This window comes from Nasonia vitripennis, chromosome 4 (assembly GCF_009193385.2).
Source record: "Nasonia vitripennis strain AsymCx chromosome 4, Nvit_psr_1.1, whole genome shotgun sequence".
In the NCBI taxonomy this organism is placed as follows: Eukaryota; Metazoa; Arthropoda; class Insecta; order Hymenoptera; family Pteromalidae; genus Nasonia; species Nasonia vitripennis.
In genome coordinates, this window is record NC_045760.1 from 18,542,580 (window position 1) to 18,559,870 (window position 17,291).

The following is a 17,291-nucleotide window of genomic DNA, read 5'->3' on the forward strand; positions in this document are numbered from 1 at the left end:
ACGCTACGTGCACAAAGCTTTTTTTTGCCGGAAAAAATTCTAAAAATTCACACAGGGATCGAGACAGTTAAGTTATATAATATGCAAAAAAGAATAACAGGCGAGGCAGTAAACGCCGCCGTAAAAAATAGTGCCCGATGGTGGACGAATAAATACGCCGTATACAATATGATATGACCAAATTATTTTTTCTTAGCTTTATGTTGAGCTGTGTATCATCAAGATCAACAATTTATTACATGCATACCTCGCCTCGCTTCGCTTGGTAGAATAATTTCTCGAGTTCGCAATCGACTGCTCATCTGAATTTGACTTCTGAGTACAATACTTAAATACGCGCATCATAACCAAACATTTAGTCTGAACATCCTTATTTACAACATTAGTACGTTATTTCTTGAACACAACAATGGCAACCGATAAGACAGGTTCCAACCTTTCCTTCCATAACTCCATAGTCCATTCCATGTGATATCTGTCACAATTGACTCGCATATATATCGAAAATTACGGAGGCATCTCCAGAGTCTGGAGTGGTGGCTTCTGTAATTCGCGGATGGTGTGACATGGCCCCGACCAATCACAAACCAAACACGGACCAACTGGAAAAGTGAGGTTATACCCGCGTCGCATTCGCAGAGAGCAACTAATTCTCATGTACATACGGTATATAACTATATAAATCGAATCAAAGTTGCGCGAGCAGACGAAAACGTATCACGATCGCGGCAGTCCGTAATAACATGCAAAAATGAAGAATTACGAAATCATCCATCGAGGTGCGAGTTACAGCGTCGGACTGTGCATTAGTAGCTCTCCGAATTAGCGCAGGCCACGACACAACGAGACATGCTACTACACTGGCTTGAAAAATGTCCTCGGTGACGGTGTTGCTTTAGAATACACACGCTATACACGCGAGAAGACGTTTTCCAGGTAAGCCTCGCAAAGGTTATGCCCTCGTGCTTCTGAGGAATCGGAGGATCTTGTGACTAGAGGGCAACATGACGCTGCTCTGCAAGTTCGCGCGGGCCGAGATGATGCTGCATCTCAGGCCCAGGAATCTGGCACTCAGTGTGTCCAAGAGATGCTACGTTCAGGCATATATCATCCAGACCTCACAACTGTCTCGGAAGAAGCTTCTGAACCTCAAGCATCTCAAGAGGTTCTCCACAGACAGCATCAAGACAAAACTAGGAGAACCTGTCAAACAGGTCAACAACATTCGGAGAACCAAGAACAATGAGCTGCGCAGGCTGTTCTTGTTGGCTGCGCCAGAAAAGTGGCGCCTAATAGGTGCTATTGCCTTTTTAATTATATCCTCCACGGTTACCATGGCTGTGCCATTCTGTCTTGGCAAAATTATTGACATTCTTTATACAAATGATCAGAATAAGACCAAGGAGAATCTCAACAAGGTCTGCTTTGTTCTGCTTGGAATTTTCATATTTGGTGGAATGTGTAATTTTGCAAGGATTTACCTCATGTCTACCACTGGACACAAGATCACGCAGTCTCTCAGGAAGAAGGCCTATGCTGCTATATTGAGTCAGGAGACTGCAATGTTTGATAAAGTCAGCACTGGAGAACTTGTTGGAAGACTATCTGGTAAGATAAACATACTTTGTTCTACATATATTGCTTAGAAAAGAAATGCTCTGTTTGAACAATCAATAATTAATTTGTATTTTTTTAGGAGATGCCCAGTTGGTCAGTTCAGCAATTACGAGTAACATTTCAGATGGACTAAGGTCAGGCATAATGACAACAGCAGGAATTTCCATGATGTTCTATGTCTCTCCACAATTAGCCCTTGTTGGCTTAGCAATAGTTCCTCCAGTAGCTGCAATGGGAATCCTGTATGGCAGATTTGTCAAAAAGATCTCAAAAGATGTACAAAATAGTTTGGCTGTGTTAAATACAACAGCTGAAGAGAAAATTAGTAATATTAGGACTGTTAAAGCTTTTGCACAAGAGCTCAATGAAATTGAAAATTATCGTACAAAGTTACAAGACTTACTGCAACTCTGTTACAAAGAAAGCTTCTACAGAGGAATATTTTTTGGCATGACTGGGCTGTCTGGTAATGCTATAATATTGTCGGTTCTTTATTATGGAGGAGTTATGCTCTCCGATTCAACAATCACTGTTGGAAACCTAAGTTCATTTTTGTTATATGCTGCATATGTGGGCATTTCCATGGGTGGATTGTCGAGTTTTTATTCTGAATTGAACAAATCTCTTGGTGCCAGTACTAGATTATTTGAGTTGATTGACCGCAAGCCTGCAATACCCATTCATGGTGGAAAAATTTTAGAAAAAGAATTGACAGGAGACATTGTCTTTAAGGATGTTAGTTTTACTTATCCCACTAGAACTGAATCAATGATTTTGAAGGATTTCAACCTGCATATTCCAAAGAATTCAGTCACTGCTGTTGTTGGTCCATCAGGGTCTGGAAAGTCTACTCTGGCTTCTTTACTACTGCGATTGTACGACCCTGTATCAGGTTCTGTTTTATTGGATGGATATAACTTAAGGGAATTGGATCCTTGTTGGGTGAAACAACAAATTGGTTTTGTGTCCCAAGAGCCTATACTGTTTAATGGAACAGTGAGAGAAAATATAACTTATGGAAGCAAAGGTGCTGCAGATGAAGAAGTAAGAGAAGCTGCTAAGCAAGCTAATGTATTAGAATTTATAGAGAGAATGTCCGATGGACTTGACACTTATGTCGGAGAAAGAGGAATTACTTTGAGTGGAGGCCAGCGCCAAAGAGTTGCTATTGCAAGAGCTCTCATCAAGGTAAAAATATTAAAATTTATAATGTAAATAGTTTGCTTTTTTTGATTATGAGTTATTATTGATGAGTAGTGAATCTTATATAATTTTGAACTGTCACTCTTTTGAATAGATTCATATGAAGGATGAGTTCAGCTTGCATCTTAAAATTGTCTTTTAATCTTCTGTCTTAAAATTGTTATATAAACTAATCTTTAAATAAACTTCTAATTTTTGTAAAATCACACTTGTAGGGAAAAAAATTATAAAAAAATAATTTTTTTTAAAGAAGTTATTGTTTTTGAAAAGCAAAGTAAAAACATGAACAACATAAGATATGTTTACTTTTGTGTTTTAGAGAGTGTATAACAATCATGCTTGTATATCAACAGCTGCCCTCCTTCTCTTTATTCTATAGGTTATATAACGTTCTGTATGCCCCACTCTCTTGATTAAGCATGATTTTTCAAACTTTACTATTTCAGCTCCTCCTTCAGCTATAAGTTTTGTTTATAAATAACTTACTTTTGGACTGCCTCTTGCAAGAAATTTAGCCGCTATGCGAAATTTAATTAGAGCAAATTAAAATTTAAAAATTGAATTTGAATAATGATTGAACAACTTTTTAGCAAACCCAATATAATTTTTTTACCACAGCAATAACTGTTATCCAATCCATGCCACTATCAATTGATACGCGCTAAAATACAAAATTTCTCTTTTGCTTGATAAAATATGATAGCATCACTTTTATATTTCAGAACCCGAAGATCCTGATTCTGGACGAGGCGACAAGCGCCCTCGACTCGGAGTCGGAGAGTCTGGTCCAACAAGCCCTGGAGCGAGCCACCCTTGGTCGAACCGTTCTGACGATAGCCCATCGGCTCAGCACGATTCGCAATGCCGACAAGATAGCCGTGCTGGACGGCGGCTCGGTACGCGAGAGCGGCAGCTACGACGATCTCATGGCTCTGCCAAACGGCCTCTTCAGGAAACTCGTTCAGCACCAAACGTTCGGCTGAATATTACGCAGGAAAGAAGAGGAGACGCTTATCAAGAGACGCGCCCCCTCCACGTTCCCGCAAAAGAAGACGACGACGAGCCTCCGAATTCTTTTATGTCCGTATATGTATGCGTGCTGTATAACTATTATACGTGGAGGTACGTGCGTGCATACGTACACGAATGTATGCATGGCTGTGTGTACTGGTTCATTTTCAATTTTACTTTGTCGCGCAGAAATTGTAGGGTAAGCGTGTGTGTGTGCAAAAGTACGCGGCGGACGCGCTAGCTCCAATGCGTAAACACGCATACAAGCGCCCGTTACGCCTAGGCAAAATCGGACTTTGAACTCTGCGAATGTTTAAAGCGAGCGTCTGGGGAAAGTAGGTGATAGGTTTGCGGAAAAGCACCATGAGGGAGAGAGACTACTCGCTTAGCTTCTTTTTCGGGAACTGAAAAAAAGAGGGTGTTTTCGCGATCCGCTTGCAGATGACTTGCGAATTCGCTTCTCGCGTTCGCGCGCGCGTTCTCTCTTTCTCTCTCTCTCTCTCTCTCTCTCTCTCTCTCTCTCTCTCTCTCTCTCTCTCTCTCTCTCCCCCAAAGAGTTTATCGAAGCAAACGCGCAAACTACACACTTTCTCCCAGCCCCACGCGGCACTCGGCGAGCCGATCATCGTTCAGTCAGCCTCCAAGCCTCACCGGGTGCAGACGTAGGGACAGCGAATAAACAGCCGGGCACGTGTATATTACTTGGAACCTCTTTAACTTGTTGTTTGCCAGTCAGAAATTACTCGATAATCCTGGCTCAAATTATTGTCGCGTGCGGTCGGGTATATTCGAGTCTGTCGAGGTGCGCGCGCGTTCGGGGCTGAAGCACCCTCTTACACTGTCAGATTTTTTGTAATATTTGTACTCGAGGGAGACAGAGATTGTGGCTAATCAAGTGTACGGTAGTATTTATACACGGAGAAAGGTTTTGTTTGTTGATTGACTTTATCAAGAGTTTATACGACTCAGTGTACTTAGAATCCTCGTTACTCTTTATAATTTCATTGACCGGTTTTATAGAGCAATGCTTACCTCCTGTAGAATCGTGACTCGCAAACTAAAACTTAAGCCAAGTTGCTTGAGAGCTCTACGTTTTGACAAGTACAGCACCAAGGTGCTAAAAAGCCATTATGGTGAAGTCGAAGTGCCAGATCAGACGCTTAGCCAATACGTTTTCTCCAAATCGGAAAACTGGAAAAACCGCCCGTCTCTGGTAAAGTGTCCTTTTTTACTGAAATTTTATTTGAACGCTTCTTTTCTTTCGAGAATTAAAATGTCATCTTTCTGAAATTACTTTTTATGCGAATACCAACCGTTTTTTCATTAAAGTTGTTTCTACTTCTTTATTTTTATCAATGAATTTTCTAATACAAGCTGAAATTTTTTTTCTTGTGACAATGATCACCGCGTAAATGTATACAAGTAATTACGTCACTGTTTACTGTATCTTCTTTAATCTTCTCCTAATTCTATTTACTATTGATTTTGTATTATGCACAATTCTTCGGCGCGAACGCTCAGCTGTGAGCAAAAATCAATAGTTTCCTATATGAGACAAACAGCTGTACTCTGCTTTAACGTTTAATACGTTTGCGCTTCTAAATCCAAACAATAAGAGGCCTCGATTGGCTTGCGTGTCGCGTCTCATCGTATATCTCGGCTCGCCTCGAGAGAAAGAGCACATCGAAGTGATGCAGACAATTATTAAGTGTAATTCGCCACTGCTTACGCAAGCAGATACGTAAAAAGGCGGATCGGCAAAGATGAATGAGACGAGTAGCGCCAGACGATAAAATAGTATGTATACAATATTTACAAATGCATTTTCGAGCCGATAACGCCTGTGACAAAGTCCACCGCAGACCAATAATCGACCCTCGGATTAGCGTCTGGGTCTAAAAGTCAAGTTTTTTTTCATGATAGCTGTATTTTTGTCTTGCTTCGCTTATCACCTCCGGAATTACGTCAAGAGGATTCGTCAGTTTTTTGGGAGTAGCTTTGTTATTGTGGGTATTGGCGTGAGATTAAATTGTCGGAGGGTTCTGAGAGTTTTTTTTGCGCGATGATTGACCTTTTTTGCTGAGATGCCAATGCAATTCATATCAATGCAAATGAGACAATATTTATGAAGGAAATATGGTAAAGGTGGTAGGAGTTATTACATATCCTTATATGTATATTTTGTTTTCTTGTTAAGACGGTTTAATTTTAACTGATAAAGTTATGAGCATACTGTGTAAATTGATATGCAAATTGTTGAAATGTATTAAAGAATTTAAGAACGGGTGAATTTTTACCAAAAAAAAACACACTGAAATGTATATGTTACATTGCTACAGAACCTTAATAAAAGTGGTACATCTTTACAAATTTATCTCGCATTTTTTTGAGCTAAATCCGAGCTCAATAGCTTGCCATTACTAGAATCAATTGCTCGACTTATTGATTGACCGTTAGACTTATTTTTCCAAGTCTTTTGTTATCCTATTAATTTTACAGATTTTACTGATAAGATAAAATGCTTCGATATTACACAAGCCCTTTAATTTTCGAATTCAAAGGCCCTTCGGTAATGTGTACACACCTCTGTAGAAATTTAAAATCAAAATGAAATCGCAATTTAATGCCCAATATTTTTTAAATCCAAATTAGCACGTTGTATATTATGACTTAAACGAATCAAAATTATAATTAACTTGTCAAATTTTAAATACTTGTTTTCCAAAGCTCGTTTGTTTGCACAAAAGCTCTTGAAAAGCAATGATTGGTTCCCCATGAATTGCCGATTCTTTTTTCAAATCTTTATAACTGTGTATATCTTTGATCGTCTGGTTCGTTAAATTACGATCGAAAATCGTTTTATCGCAATCGGAATTGAGCTCATTTTTTTTGCAATCAGATCAGATTATATTGTTTCCTGATTCGGTTCAAATAACGTAATTAGTAGGTGTGTGCAGCAGACATTTTTCATTAGTGAGCCAATTCGATAGCCCCGATGCGATAACGCCGTCTGAATTTCGTCTGAATTAATAAATTAAAAATATCGCGACTTATATGTGCGCAGTTGTATTCAGAAGTATAACGTTATTTGCGAAATGTCGAGCATGCAGACGTACAAGAGATAGTGCGCTTGCGGATCTATTAATAATCAAAAGATTAATTATGTTGTTTATATGACAGTAAAAATTGCAGTATAATAAGGAGATGTATCAAAACCAAGGTTATTGGAAATGCAGATTATACTAGGTGATTTAGTTCATTGACGTCAAATGATTATTGAAAAAATCTCGTATTAAATTTAACAAAACAATGTGTATTCTAACATTTGGCAATAGTAAAATATTGCCAATTTTATTTAAAATACATACGCAGACGCCTGGTTAATTAGCTGAAATTTATTTATCTTCGCGATTGAACAATGAGTTTAAAGTTTGCAACTTTCAAACAGTGTACACTGTACAGTGTACATATATATCGTTTGAATAACTATAAAATACCATATGAAACACAGGCATAGTATACAAACTGTGTCGAGTTATCTACAGCGGAATTGTTACTATATATCTTCAGAAATCTAAAGAAAATCAATTCGACTAAACGATTACTCAATAACACATTTTGTGATCCACGTTTTGTCATAATTCACATCAGTTCTAGAATAAAGAAATATTTCGGATCGGGGGATTCCCCTAAATCTTTGAAAACCATGAGCGAAAATTCTAAATCGGTTTTCCCATCCTTGTACCAACACAGACATGCGGCACCACGGGAAGATCCTACACGTTCGGTATGAGCAAGGACTTCTGCAGACGCGGTGCCGAGGCTTTACTGTCAAACACGGGCCTGCGGCCTGGAGACCGGGTCGGTCTATTGCTGCCCAATGTGCCGGAGTACTCGTTGGCGGTTCACGCGAGTCTGCAGGCCGGCCTCGTCGTCACCTTTGCCAATCCGTTGTACACGGCTCACGAGCTCACGAGACAGTTCCAAAGCGCCAAGGTCAGATGCATAGTCACCATACCGCAGCTGATGGAGACGGCCCAGGCGGTCGCCAACAATCTGGAGAACTACGACTGCACAATCAATATCGGAGGAAAGGCTGTGCCGGATAAGAAGTGAGATGACTTTTCTTTCGTTTTAGCGATTTCGGTGAGAAGTTGTTGTTGTTTGTGTTTTGTGTCATTCTGAATATTTTACTGGTTTTAATAGCTATATATATGGCAATGAAAAAGATCAAAAACAGCCATAATTAATGGGATATATATATATATATATATCGATCGATCAAACGATTAAAAGCTTGATCTAAATTTTGAAAGCGAAAGTAGAAGAAAAGAGCTTTAATTTGAGGGCTGAATGGTTAAAATTGACCGCTCGGATTAAAAGTTGTAAGGGTTTTAAAACTGGGAAAAAGCCTAGACAACTTTCTACCCAGGCAACCATTTTTAACTTGTCTGCCTTCAAATTAAAGCTCTTTTATAATAATACTTCGATCCTATCACGTTTTTAAATTGCGCTTTCAGACACTGAGTGGGCAAAGTTGAACCACGGCTAATTTTCGTTTATTTTCCCCATGCTAAATTCCCATAAGAGAATTTAAAGTGCCCGGCAAAAAATTAGGTATTTCGAAAACGCGGGAACCCAAGATTTTTCGTATTCTGGGTGGCCAAAGGAACCCAAAAAAGTTGGTCTGGTAGGTGTGCCCTCAAATTTCAATTTTGTTCACTCAGACTCCCTGAAGTGTCCGGCTTTTTTCTGGATTTGCACATTATATGATAATTAATTTTAGAATGCGCGTAGCGAGACAACACATCCATATATAATAACAGCTCGATAAGACACAATGATAATGCGTCGAGAGCCGCTGTCGAAGTCATCGCGTAAATTTATATTGTAATTAAGCGTCATACTTTTTACATTTATAACTTCTCGTGTTATCTCTATTAGATTAAAACCACAGTTCAATTTTGTCTTTGAATAATGCACGCAAAAAATGATTAAAAATAGATTAAAAAAGACTTTAACATACATTTATAGCTACTTTATACCTGCATGTATTTTGCGAAAGTTCCGGGTCTTAAGCAAAAAAAAAAGTTCGTTGCTTCTTCTTGAGGTATACTTTCGAATTCGCTCTCGAATGATTAATTACATCCGCGCACGTTTGACAGAATGAGGAACTCACACATTCTACGTTTATTTGTAGTTTTAAAGTTTAAATTCGACAGAAACTCGCATTACGCCTGATGAAAATGTTCGTGCTAAAACTTTGCTATCTTTTGAAACATATCCTAAACGTACTTGTTACGATTCAAAGCAATAATCAGCTATCATTAAATTGGCCGCAAACCGCGAGAGCCACTTGGTCATTGTTGCCACTCTGTATCGCGAAGTAGGTCTTTCATGAAGAGAAAAAAAGAGCAGAATCAAATCAGTCGAGTATCGCGAGTAATCCGTAACCCGTCTCTCTCTCGCTCTCTCTTTCTCTCTCTCTCTCTCTCTCTCTCTCTCTCTCTCTCTCTCTCTCTCTCTCTCTATCTCTATCACACTGCATTCGCATTGCGTATGTATAATACAGTTCGCTGCAACTGCGCGTGTGTATACCGGTTTTTTACTTGAAATCTGTTGCTGAGTCACGTTGGGCGCGCGACCGTCGAAAATGATTCGCGGGGCAGTGCGAATTAAAAGTACAATATTGTATGAAAAAGAAATGCATATTGATTATTATGTCTTGAGTCAATGACCTTTAAAATGCAGGCTGTGTGTGTGTATTTGATGTATTCTTTATTGTGTTTCGAGAAAAAACAATTCAATAGGAACAATTTAACTTTATAACATACCTATTTATGTTAATGACAAACCACTTTCTATTGAAGTCCAGTTATTACAAAACCAAAAAATAAGAGTAAGCCAAGCCTCTATTGCAAAAAGGCGTTTAAGATTCTGTCTAAAAAAAATCAATTATATGTTCGATTGCCTTTTTTTAACTCGCACAACCTCTATTACATCTATTAAAAAAAAAAAAAAAAAATTACAAGCCAAAAATATACTTATATAGGGGCACAAGCGTGCGTGTACCGTATACCGATAGCTAAATGTTGTTTTTTGAGACATTTTTGAACTCTGGATTATACAATCTGGACTATTATTACTTCGTTATCTCTTTTTTGATTCCACACTTCGTACTTTGCACGATAAGGCATCGGAAATTCTTGTCTTTTGCTTATATCTATTGTGCCAAAGTTCGATCGGAATGACTCTTGTTTTTATCTTGAAATGGAACTATTTTTTCTCTTATTTTTATTAAAATCTACAGACATTACGCTTGAAAAGTTTAAAAATGCTTTACATGCCTTACAAAACCGGAAAACAATCAGCAACGACTCGATCAAAATTATAAATCGTAAAAAAGTATCTAACAAATCCTCCTGACGATCCTTGTGCAGAATTTTGGGCCTGGAGTCTCTGCTGATCCCTTCACAGTCCATCCAGCTGCCCGAAGTCAAGCCCGACGACTTAGCGGTGCTACCCTACAGTTCCGGTACCACCGGAGTACCCAAAGGCGTGATGCTGACGCACCGCAACCTGGTGATGAATATCTCTCAACTCATGCACCCGGGAATCGTCAAAGTGAACGAAACTACGGACGACTTCCAGGAAACGGTCCTCACCGTTCTGCCTTTCTTCCACATCTACGGCTTCAATATGATCCTCAATTACACGACCTTAGTCGGTACCCACATTGTCACCATGCCCAAGTTCACACCGCAAGATTACGTCGAGTGTTTGATCAAGTACAAGCCGTCGGTACTGTTCGTCGTGCCGTCGCTGCTGTTATTCCTGGTGACGCATCCGGAGATCACGGCACAGCATCTGTCGAGTGTAACGCAAATCTTCTGCGGGGCTGCGCCGATGAAGAAAGGACTTATCGATACGTTCCTGCAAAAAATTAATCGCCAAGACTGCCACATATCGCAAGGTATACGAAAAATTTGTGCATACAGAAATAAGCTACTGCCCTATTACTTACTTATATTTGAAGATACATTATTGGATCATTGATAAGCGAAGAGCTTAATCAACAGCTCTCGTGATTCGATTGAAAACTTTTATTAAAGTATATACGTAAATTCAAAGTACATCAAATTTTCAATGGAACCATCCCTCTTGACACTGTGTCCAGGTTACGGAATGACCGAGACAAGTCCCGGAATAACGTTGACTCCTTACACAATGCCGTACGAGAAGAGCGGCAGCTGTGGCCGACTCCTACCGTCTACGACTGCACGAGTTGTGGACCCAGCTACGAACGAAGACGTGTCAGGGCCCAACCAACCCGGTGAGCTTCTGGTCAAAGGTCCCCAGGTGATGAAGGGCTACCTCGACAACCAGAAGGCCACCGACGAGGTCATTGACTCTGACGGCTGGCTTCATACTGGTGATGTCGTCTACTACGACGAGGACGAGTACTTCTACATCGTCGACCGCACGAAGGAGCTGATTAAAGTCAAGGGTAACCAAGTGAGTATCATGTTGTTTGCTCGTTTAATGCATTACAAAATTAATGGGTTTGTACAAGATATACGGTGAGTAAAAAAATATCGGTACACACCCCGACGGTAAGTATGCTGGGACGATGTACGAGGGGAAAGTTCACCGATGTATGTTTACAATTGATCGTTTAAATATGAACAACAAGTAACTTTCACACATTTTTCTCGGCGATTGGATTCGTTTCAGATTATGCTGATCTTAATTTTAGGTTTTGTGTATATTATATATAAATTGTATATGTATATTCGCGTAAGATGAAGCTTATTGATCAGAATTTTTGTTCTGATGAGGTCAGGTCCAGAGATGTAACTCTGAGTGAAATCATGAGAAACAGTTCGTGTTCATTTTGTTAGTAATCTCCGTGTATTTTGCTATAAAATTATTATACACAGTTATCCTAAACTATTCATGGATTTTTTTATAATTACTGGTTTACAATCTTATTTAATTTATTACTTATTACGTTATCACTATAATTTTACGAAATATGTCGCTGTCAAATTACCCATCCTGCTCGTTTCTTGCAATTTTTTCCTTTTTTTATAGCCTAATTATTTAAAAACACGTGCGTACTTTTCTCCGATTTATAATTACTCTCAATGAAATTGGAACGGGGAATCTTAACGATCGGAATTTTCAACGCTTAATCATAGTTTTTTCTTACTTTTTTTTACAAACTTGCAAGTGAAAAATTCTGCATTAAACGATTTTTTGATCAAAAACATTTGTGTAAAGTGATCATCAGAATGCAGTCACCGAATCTTTCGGCTATTTTTCACTATTGTTATCTTTTTTTTTACAAATATTAAAATATGTCATTTGTCGATACAACTATATATCACCAAGCATCAATGTTCTCACCATCAATAACTGTACTTAAGTAATCAAACAAAAAATGAAGTACTTTAATGAATTACACGAGTTTTTAACGTAATTTTTTTATGTAAATAAAAATTTGTTCTACTAATGTTGAATTCGTTGACAATTTTATGAAAACCTTCGTCAGGTCGCAAGAACCGTTGATCTTAATTATACATTACAAATTTTGCAAAACGTGAAAATGAAAGCAAGACGTTACATCGATCATTATAAAAAAATGTTCGCTATATATCACACACTCGTGACTTGTGTCCATTTCACTCTTTTTCATTGTGTTATTGAGAAACAGGCAGTGGTTGACTTATAATCATTCTTTCTTGACAAAACGTTTGCTGCTTTTTCTTGTAGGAAGATAAATAGTTAACTTGAAAAAGTTGATCCCTGCGACGCGTTTCGAGGCGTCTTAGCGTCAAAAGGAAATGCCGAGCAAATAAAAATTTGCCCGTTTACGCTTGTTTGCTGTACAAACCAGACAATGAACAAAACTATCATAAAAAATCAATCTTTTTAATGCGCAGATCGGACGACTTTAGCGATTTATCGTCTTTTAAAAACTATATTACAATTAACAGTTAAAGATTAATTGGATGTAGCACATAAGTATTTAGAATTAGGTTTACAAAACCCCGATACACCATTACTTATGTTAGATTAAATAAATATCGCGCTATAAAATATTCGAGAAAAGGTTGGTTAAATAACGTGGTAACAAAAGAATTTTAAAAATTAATTTTATGCAACAGTTTTGCCTCATTGTTCCTGGTACTACAAACATACACCTTTTTTTTTGTCGAATGTTTCGTAACGAAAATTAATTCGTAAAAAACCAGAGTTCATTCTTTTAATATCATAACTTATTCGTATTAACTGTTCATGGCTTCAGTCAATTCCTGCTCCATTGGCTCGTCCTGCAGCACTTCACCATCAGAAATCTCTAAGTAGCATCAACAAAGTTTACTTAGTGATTTGCGTTTGAATCAAATTTTATGTTAACAAAGTATTCTTAGTCAAATTAAAAAATAATCTCTTAACAGTCTTATTTTAAAAAGGGCATTTTGTAATAAAACCAAAATGCAAACTTTATTATAAAAAATATAGTCTGCAGACTAAGTAAACACAATGTATTTCAATCAACTAAGAAAACTTAGTTAACTCAATTTTTTAACTATGCTACTTAGTCTTTCTAACTAAGAAGTTCATTCAATGTTGACAACAAACCTTCATTATCAACATCCATTGACTCTGACGGTCCCTTGCTGGGTGCTTCTTCACAGCCTGCTACGACCATTTTGTTGTCTTCTACTTGATCCGATGTTATAACTGGTTCTGCTAAACCATTCTTGATCGTTGATGCCGGATCTTTTGATTCACTAGCTACTTCAGTAACTGATACTGAACTATTCCAGTCTTCAGCTGTCGATTCTCCATCTTTGGGCTCTTCAACAATAGGAATTGGATCGGGAACTATGGCTTTGCTAGCTTTTGTCTCCTCATCTTCAGTGGTTTCTTCAATAGTTATCTCAGAACTTTCTGGCTTTGTGACGCTGCTAGTATCAGCTAATTCTATAGGAGGTTCTTCAATAATTGGCTTAGCTACTTCACTTACATCATTAAGCTCTGTTTTTTCAGAAGTATCCTTATCTGAATTTTCAGAGGAGTCAGCTGGACTTACATCAGCTTCCTTTGCAGCAGCTTTGGTTTCACATTCATCCTTTACTTCAGTATCAACCTTTGCCTCCACTTGAGGTTCGGATGATTCAGGCACTACATCTTCTGAATCATTCTTTACACTTGAGTTGCTATTTTCCAGTAGAAAGTTATCTGAACAAATGTTGGATTCTGCTTCACTCTTTTCACTGACTGGTTCCTCAACAGCAGGACTTGCTTCATCTTGATTAGTTTCACTCTCACTGGACTGAGCTACATCCTCCAAATTATCAGCTTTATCCGAACTCTGAGAATCACTTGAATTATCGTTCAACAATCTTTCATTTGACATTGTAGACTGCATCAGCTGATTAGATTCCTTGCTAGGTTCTGCAGTATCAATGCTTTCTTCAGGCTTACCAGTTTTCAGTACTTCCGAGTACGTTTTGACTGTCTTATCCTCTTCTGCTGTGAAGTCTTTTGCTTGGAAGGTAGTCTGCAGTTTTTTGGAGTCACTGCTGTCATTATCATCACTTTCTAATTCCAAACTTGGTTGTGAACTAGTGTCTTCATTTATCATAGCATCGGACACATCGTTCACAGTAGCAGTTGCCTCTTGATTAACTGTAGTAGTCAAGTTTTGAACCTCTGAGGCAGCTTCTTGCACTGGAAGAGCCTGCACAGGCATAGTTGTCACAGGATTGAACTCAGTCGAGGAAGGAACAAAACTAGATGCTGTAGAATCCACCACAGAGTGCGGAGCCTCTATTGTATCTTCCTTATCAAAAGTAGTGTTCAATGCTGTCTTTACACCATTCTCCACAGACATCTCTTCGTTCTCTCCTGCATGAGAAGTGGCAGCTGCAGTAGTTGTGCAGTCTTTCACCCAGTTCTCCACCTCGACATCGTTAGAAGTCTGTCCGTGATGCGAGGTTTCATCCTCCACAGATCCATTGACCATGCTGTCCCCGTTTTCGCTGCGCCTTCCATATGGTCCAGGCTCCCTGGTAGACACAACCAGTATGTTCTTTTCAATGGCCCGCATGAACTTGTCTATGCGATTGTACTCCTTTCTGGGTGTGGTGAGCAGCTCGCAAATGCGCTGTACAGTAAAAGGGGCATTGGCAAAGCTCTCGAGCCGCTCAAGAAGGTTGCTCTTCATGATGTCGTAGTTGAACTGCTCGACGTTGGGACAGGGAGTGAGGTCAAGAGAGGGACAGCTCTCGTAGAACTCTGTCATGACCCTGAGCAACTTTTCTCTGAAGAGAGCCTTGATGAGGCTCCACTGGTAAACAGGGTCGCCCGTCCTGGCGACCCAGCAGAGGTAGTCTTCAAGTTCTCGGGGTATCTCGGAGGGTCGCATTTTCTGGAACTCGTCGAGCGCCTGCAGCACCTCCTCGGGGTTCTCCATCTTGGCAGCCGGCGCCTTCGAGAGAGAGAGCTGGTCCCCGCGGTGCTGCTCTCGGTCCCGTGCTCCCGCAGATCTACAATAACACAAGAGCCAAACGTTAAATTCGCGTACTCTCGCAAACACGTACACATCGTAGAAGGAAAAGGAGGGCAGCAGTCGTGCCGTCGAAGGCTGCAGAGTGGAAATTTCCTCGGAGCGCCGACATATCGCAGTACTCACGGATTACGCAAAGTTGCACAAAGCCCCGGGCACCAGAGAACGACGACGACGACGACGAGGTCAACGAGAATGGCTCGAAAGATAGCGTTGGCTTGCGGCGCTGATGCTGGACCTCGTCTGAGTCTTAGTCGGGCTGCAGTGCGAGATATATACACTTATTATTTATTTGCGCCGGTGGAGGGGAGCGTATATAATATATACTTACAGGAGTGAAATGCTGCGACGCCGCGAGTCACAGCGCCTCGTCGCGTACGAAAAACCGGTGACTTTCGCGCTTGAAACTCTACTGTGTATGCGTATTTGTAGGCACAAGGCGGAGCGGGACACACGACGACGACGCGCGAGGACTCTGCTCCGACTTTATACTTACTCGCGAACGAGCTGGGGAGGTTAGGTGTCGCGCGCCAAGGCTGCCGCCTTTCGCCGCGATGCGATGCAGGCTTGCCAATGTGTGGGGGAGGGAGAGCCGAGAGGCGGACGGCGGTTAAATTATTATTATTACTTGGTCATGTGACGGTCGATAACCGACTGGGAGGTTCGCTCATTCATTATTTCCCTTTAACTTTTACGCCGGATTAGATTAAAGATTTATACACGACATGGATGCTTTAGCACTTGGGTTTGATTAAAAACTTGGGAGCATTCTTGAGCAACGTTTAATTAGGTTATTCAAAACGGAGTATTATTTGAATAAATTTCCGTTCCCTACCCGTCAATGCGTTGACGCTTTGGAAAACCAGAGATTTGCGCGGGAAGTTTTGAATTTAGATGGACATAACATTTTTACAACGATAAAATAAAACAGTAATACATACGTTAAAAAATAGAATTATTCAAATTCCGTTACAAAGTTTTGGATAAATACCAAGTCCTTGTGAACTTTTTAAAATAAAAAATAAATTTCAAAGGCATATATAATACTATGACGACGAGCAACGACTAAAAATATCGCTCATTTAAAATCCATAGGTCTCGCCAACGGAGCTGGAGTACATAATCCTGGAGATACCCGGAGTAGCAGATGCAGCGGTGGTCGGTATCCCTGACACCTTTGCAGGAGAGCTGCCCAAGGCCTTCGTTGTGAGGAAGCCAGGTTTCGAAAATGTCACCCCCGACCACGTCCAGGAATTCGTCAACCCCAGGGTGAACAATCTTTCCCTTCATGATCGATCGAAGTACCTTTAAAACGAACAAAACATTGTGATATAAATTATCATCTCTACCTTAGGTGGCGGCGTACAAGAAGCTGGCTGGAGGCGTCACGTTCGTCGACGCGATCCCAAGGAATCCGTCCGGCAAGATTATGCGCAACGAACTGAAGAAGATAGCGAGCTCGTCATAAGATCGATCTGACGAAGGATCATCGGTTCATCGCTATCATACTACTCATCATTAAATCAGCGGATCTCACGCGTTTATTTTTAACATTGTTATTATCAATTTTTACGTTTTATTTTACCATCATTGCTATCATCATTAATAATTCTCATCGGTGAAGAGCTAGGCGAGTAAAGCATCGGTCACGAGTTTCGAGGAGCGAAAATGTATTTTTATAATGATGTCTCATTGCGAATAAACATTATATTGGATACGTTAATGTATCTCGTTCGCACTTGTACTTGACTCTCCTAATTGTAACCTGTCCTTTTCCATACTGATTAAATATTATTTTTATTTACCTAACGTCAAATATATAAGAGGCAATAAACTCAAGAAAAATATGTGGATCAGGGGGAGTATTGGATACAAATTAACG

At 39.7% G+C, this 17,291-nt stretch overlaps 3 protein-coding genes across 5 annotated transcripts; 2 read left to right on the top strand and 1 right to left on the bottom strand.

The window, feature by feature from the left end:
- The first annotated feature begins 177 nt into the window (after positions 1-177).
- Positions 178-7,538, top strand: LOC100121083 (ATP-binding cassette sub-family B member 10, mitochondrial). Its single transcript, XM_001604616.6, has 3 exons — positions 178-1,608; positions 1,697-2,805; positions 3,543-7,538. The coding sequence occupies exons 1-3, from the start codon at positions 1,005-1,007 to the stop codon at positions 3,801-3,803; spliced, it is 1,974 nt and encodes a 657-aa protein (XP_001604666.5). The 5' UTR covers positions 178-1,004; the 3' UTR covers positions 3,804-7,538.
- On the top strand, positions 4,413-17,136 carry LOC100121108 (4-coumarate--CoA ligase 1). 2 transcript variants are annotated; one of them, XM_001604644.6, is made up of 6 exons: positions 4,413-5,044; positions 7,585-7,943; positions 10,272-10,804; positions 11,009-11,346; positions 16,505-16,678; positions 16,764-17,136. In XM_001604644.6, the coding sequence occupies exons 1-6, from the start codon at positions 4,856-4,858 to the stop codon at positions 16,875-16,877; spliced, it is 1,707 nt and encodes a 568-aa protein (XP_001604694.1). In that variant the 5' UTR covers positions 4,413-4,855; the 3' UTR covers positions 16,878-17,136. The 2 variants fall into 2 exon arrangements, with proteins under 2 accessions (XP_001604694.1, XP_031785044.1); XM_031929184.2 differs by having other exon boundaries at positions 4,462-5,628.
- On the bottom strand, positions 11,352-15,983 carry LOC100679553 (serine/threonine-protein phosphatase 4 regulatory subunit 2). 2 transcript variants are annotated; one of them, XM_003427612.5, is made up of 4 exons: positions 15,741-15,983; positions 15,536-15,668; positions 13,477-15,389; positions 11,352-13,192 (listed from the first exon to the last, which is right to left on the bottom strand). In XM_003427612.5, the coding sequence occupies exons 3-4, from the start codon at positions 15,314-15,316 to the stop codon at positions 13,122-13,124; spliced, it is 1,911 nt and encodes a 636-aa protein (XP_003427660.1). In that variant the 5' UTR covers positions 15,317-15,389; positions 15,536-15,668; positions 15,741-15,983; the 3' UTR covers positions 11,352-13,121. The 2 variants fall into 2 exon arrangements, with proteins under 2 accessions (XP_003427660.1, XP_016840756.1); XM_016985267.3 differs by lacking the exon at positions 15,536-15,668.
- Positions 17,137-17,291: the final 155 nt, after the last annotated feature.

What these genes read in the sequence shown, in the direction of transcription:
- LOC100679553 (XM_016985267.3), bottom strand. Translation starts at nt 15,316, where the DNA reads ATGGAGAACCCCGAGGAGGTGCTGCAGGCGCTCGACGAGTTCCAGAAA. An exon ending in AATGGATGTTGATAATGAAG is followed by an intron (nt 13,193 to 13,476) that starts GTTTGTTGTCAA and finishes GATGCTACTTAG; the next exon opens with AGATTTCTGATGGTGAAGTG.
- LOC100121108 (XM_001604644.6), top strand. Translation starts at nt 4,856, where the DNA reads ATGCTTACCTCCTGTAGAATCGTGACTCGCAAACTAAAACTTAAGCCA. An exon ending in AGACTGCCACATATCGCAAG is followed by an intron (nt 10,805 to 11,008) that starts GTATACGAAAAA and finishes CACTGTGTCCAG; the next exon opens with GTTACGGAATGACCGAGACA. An exon ending in AGGAATTCGTCAACCCCAGG is followed by an intron (nt 16,679 to 16,763) that starts GTGAACAATCTT and finishes TCTCTACCTTAG; the next exon opens with GTGGCGGCGTACAAGAAGCT.
- LOC100121083 (XM_001604616.6), top strand. Translation starts at nt 1,005, where the DNA reads ATGACGCTGCTCTGCAAGTTCGCGCGGGCCGAGATGATGCTGCATCTC. An exon ending in ACTTGTTGGAAGACTATCTG is followed by an intron (nt 1,609 to 1,696) that starts GTAAGATAAACA and finishes GTATTTTTTTAG; the next exon opens with GAGATGCCCAGTTGGTCAGT. An exon ending in TTGCAAGAGCTCTCATCAAG is followed by an intron (nt 2,806 to 3,542) that starts GTAAAAATATTA and finishes TTTATATTTCAG; the next exon opens with AACCCGAAGATCCTGATTCT.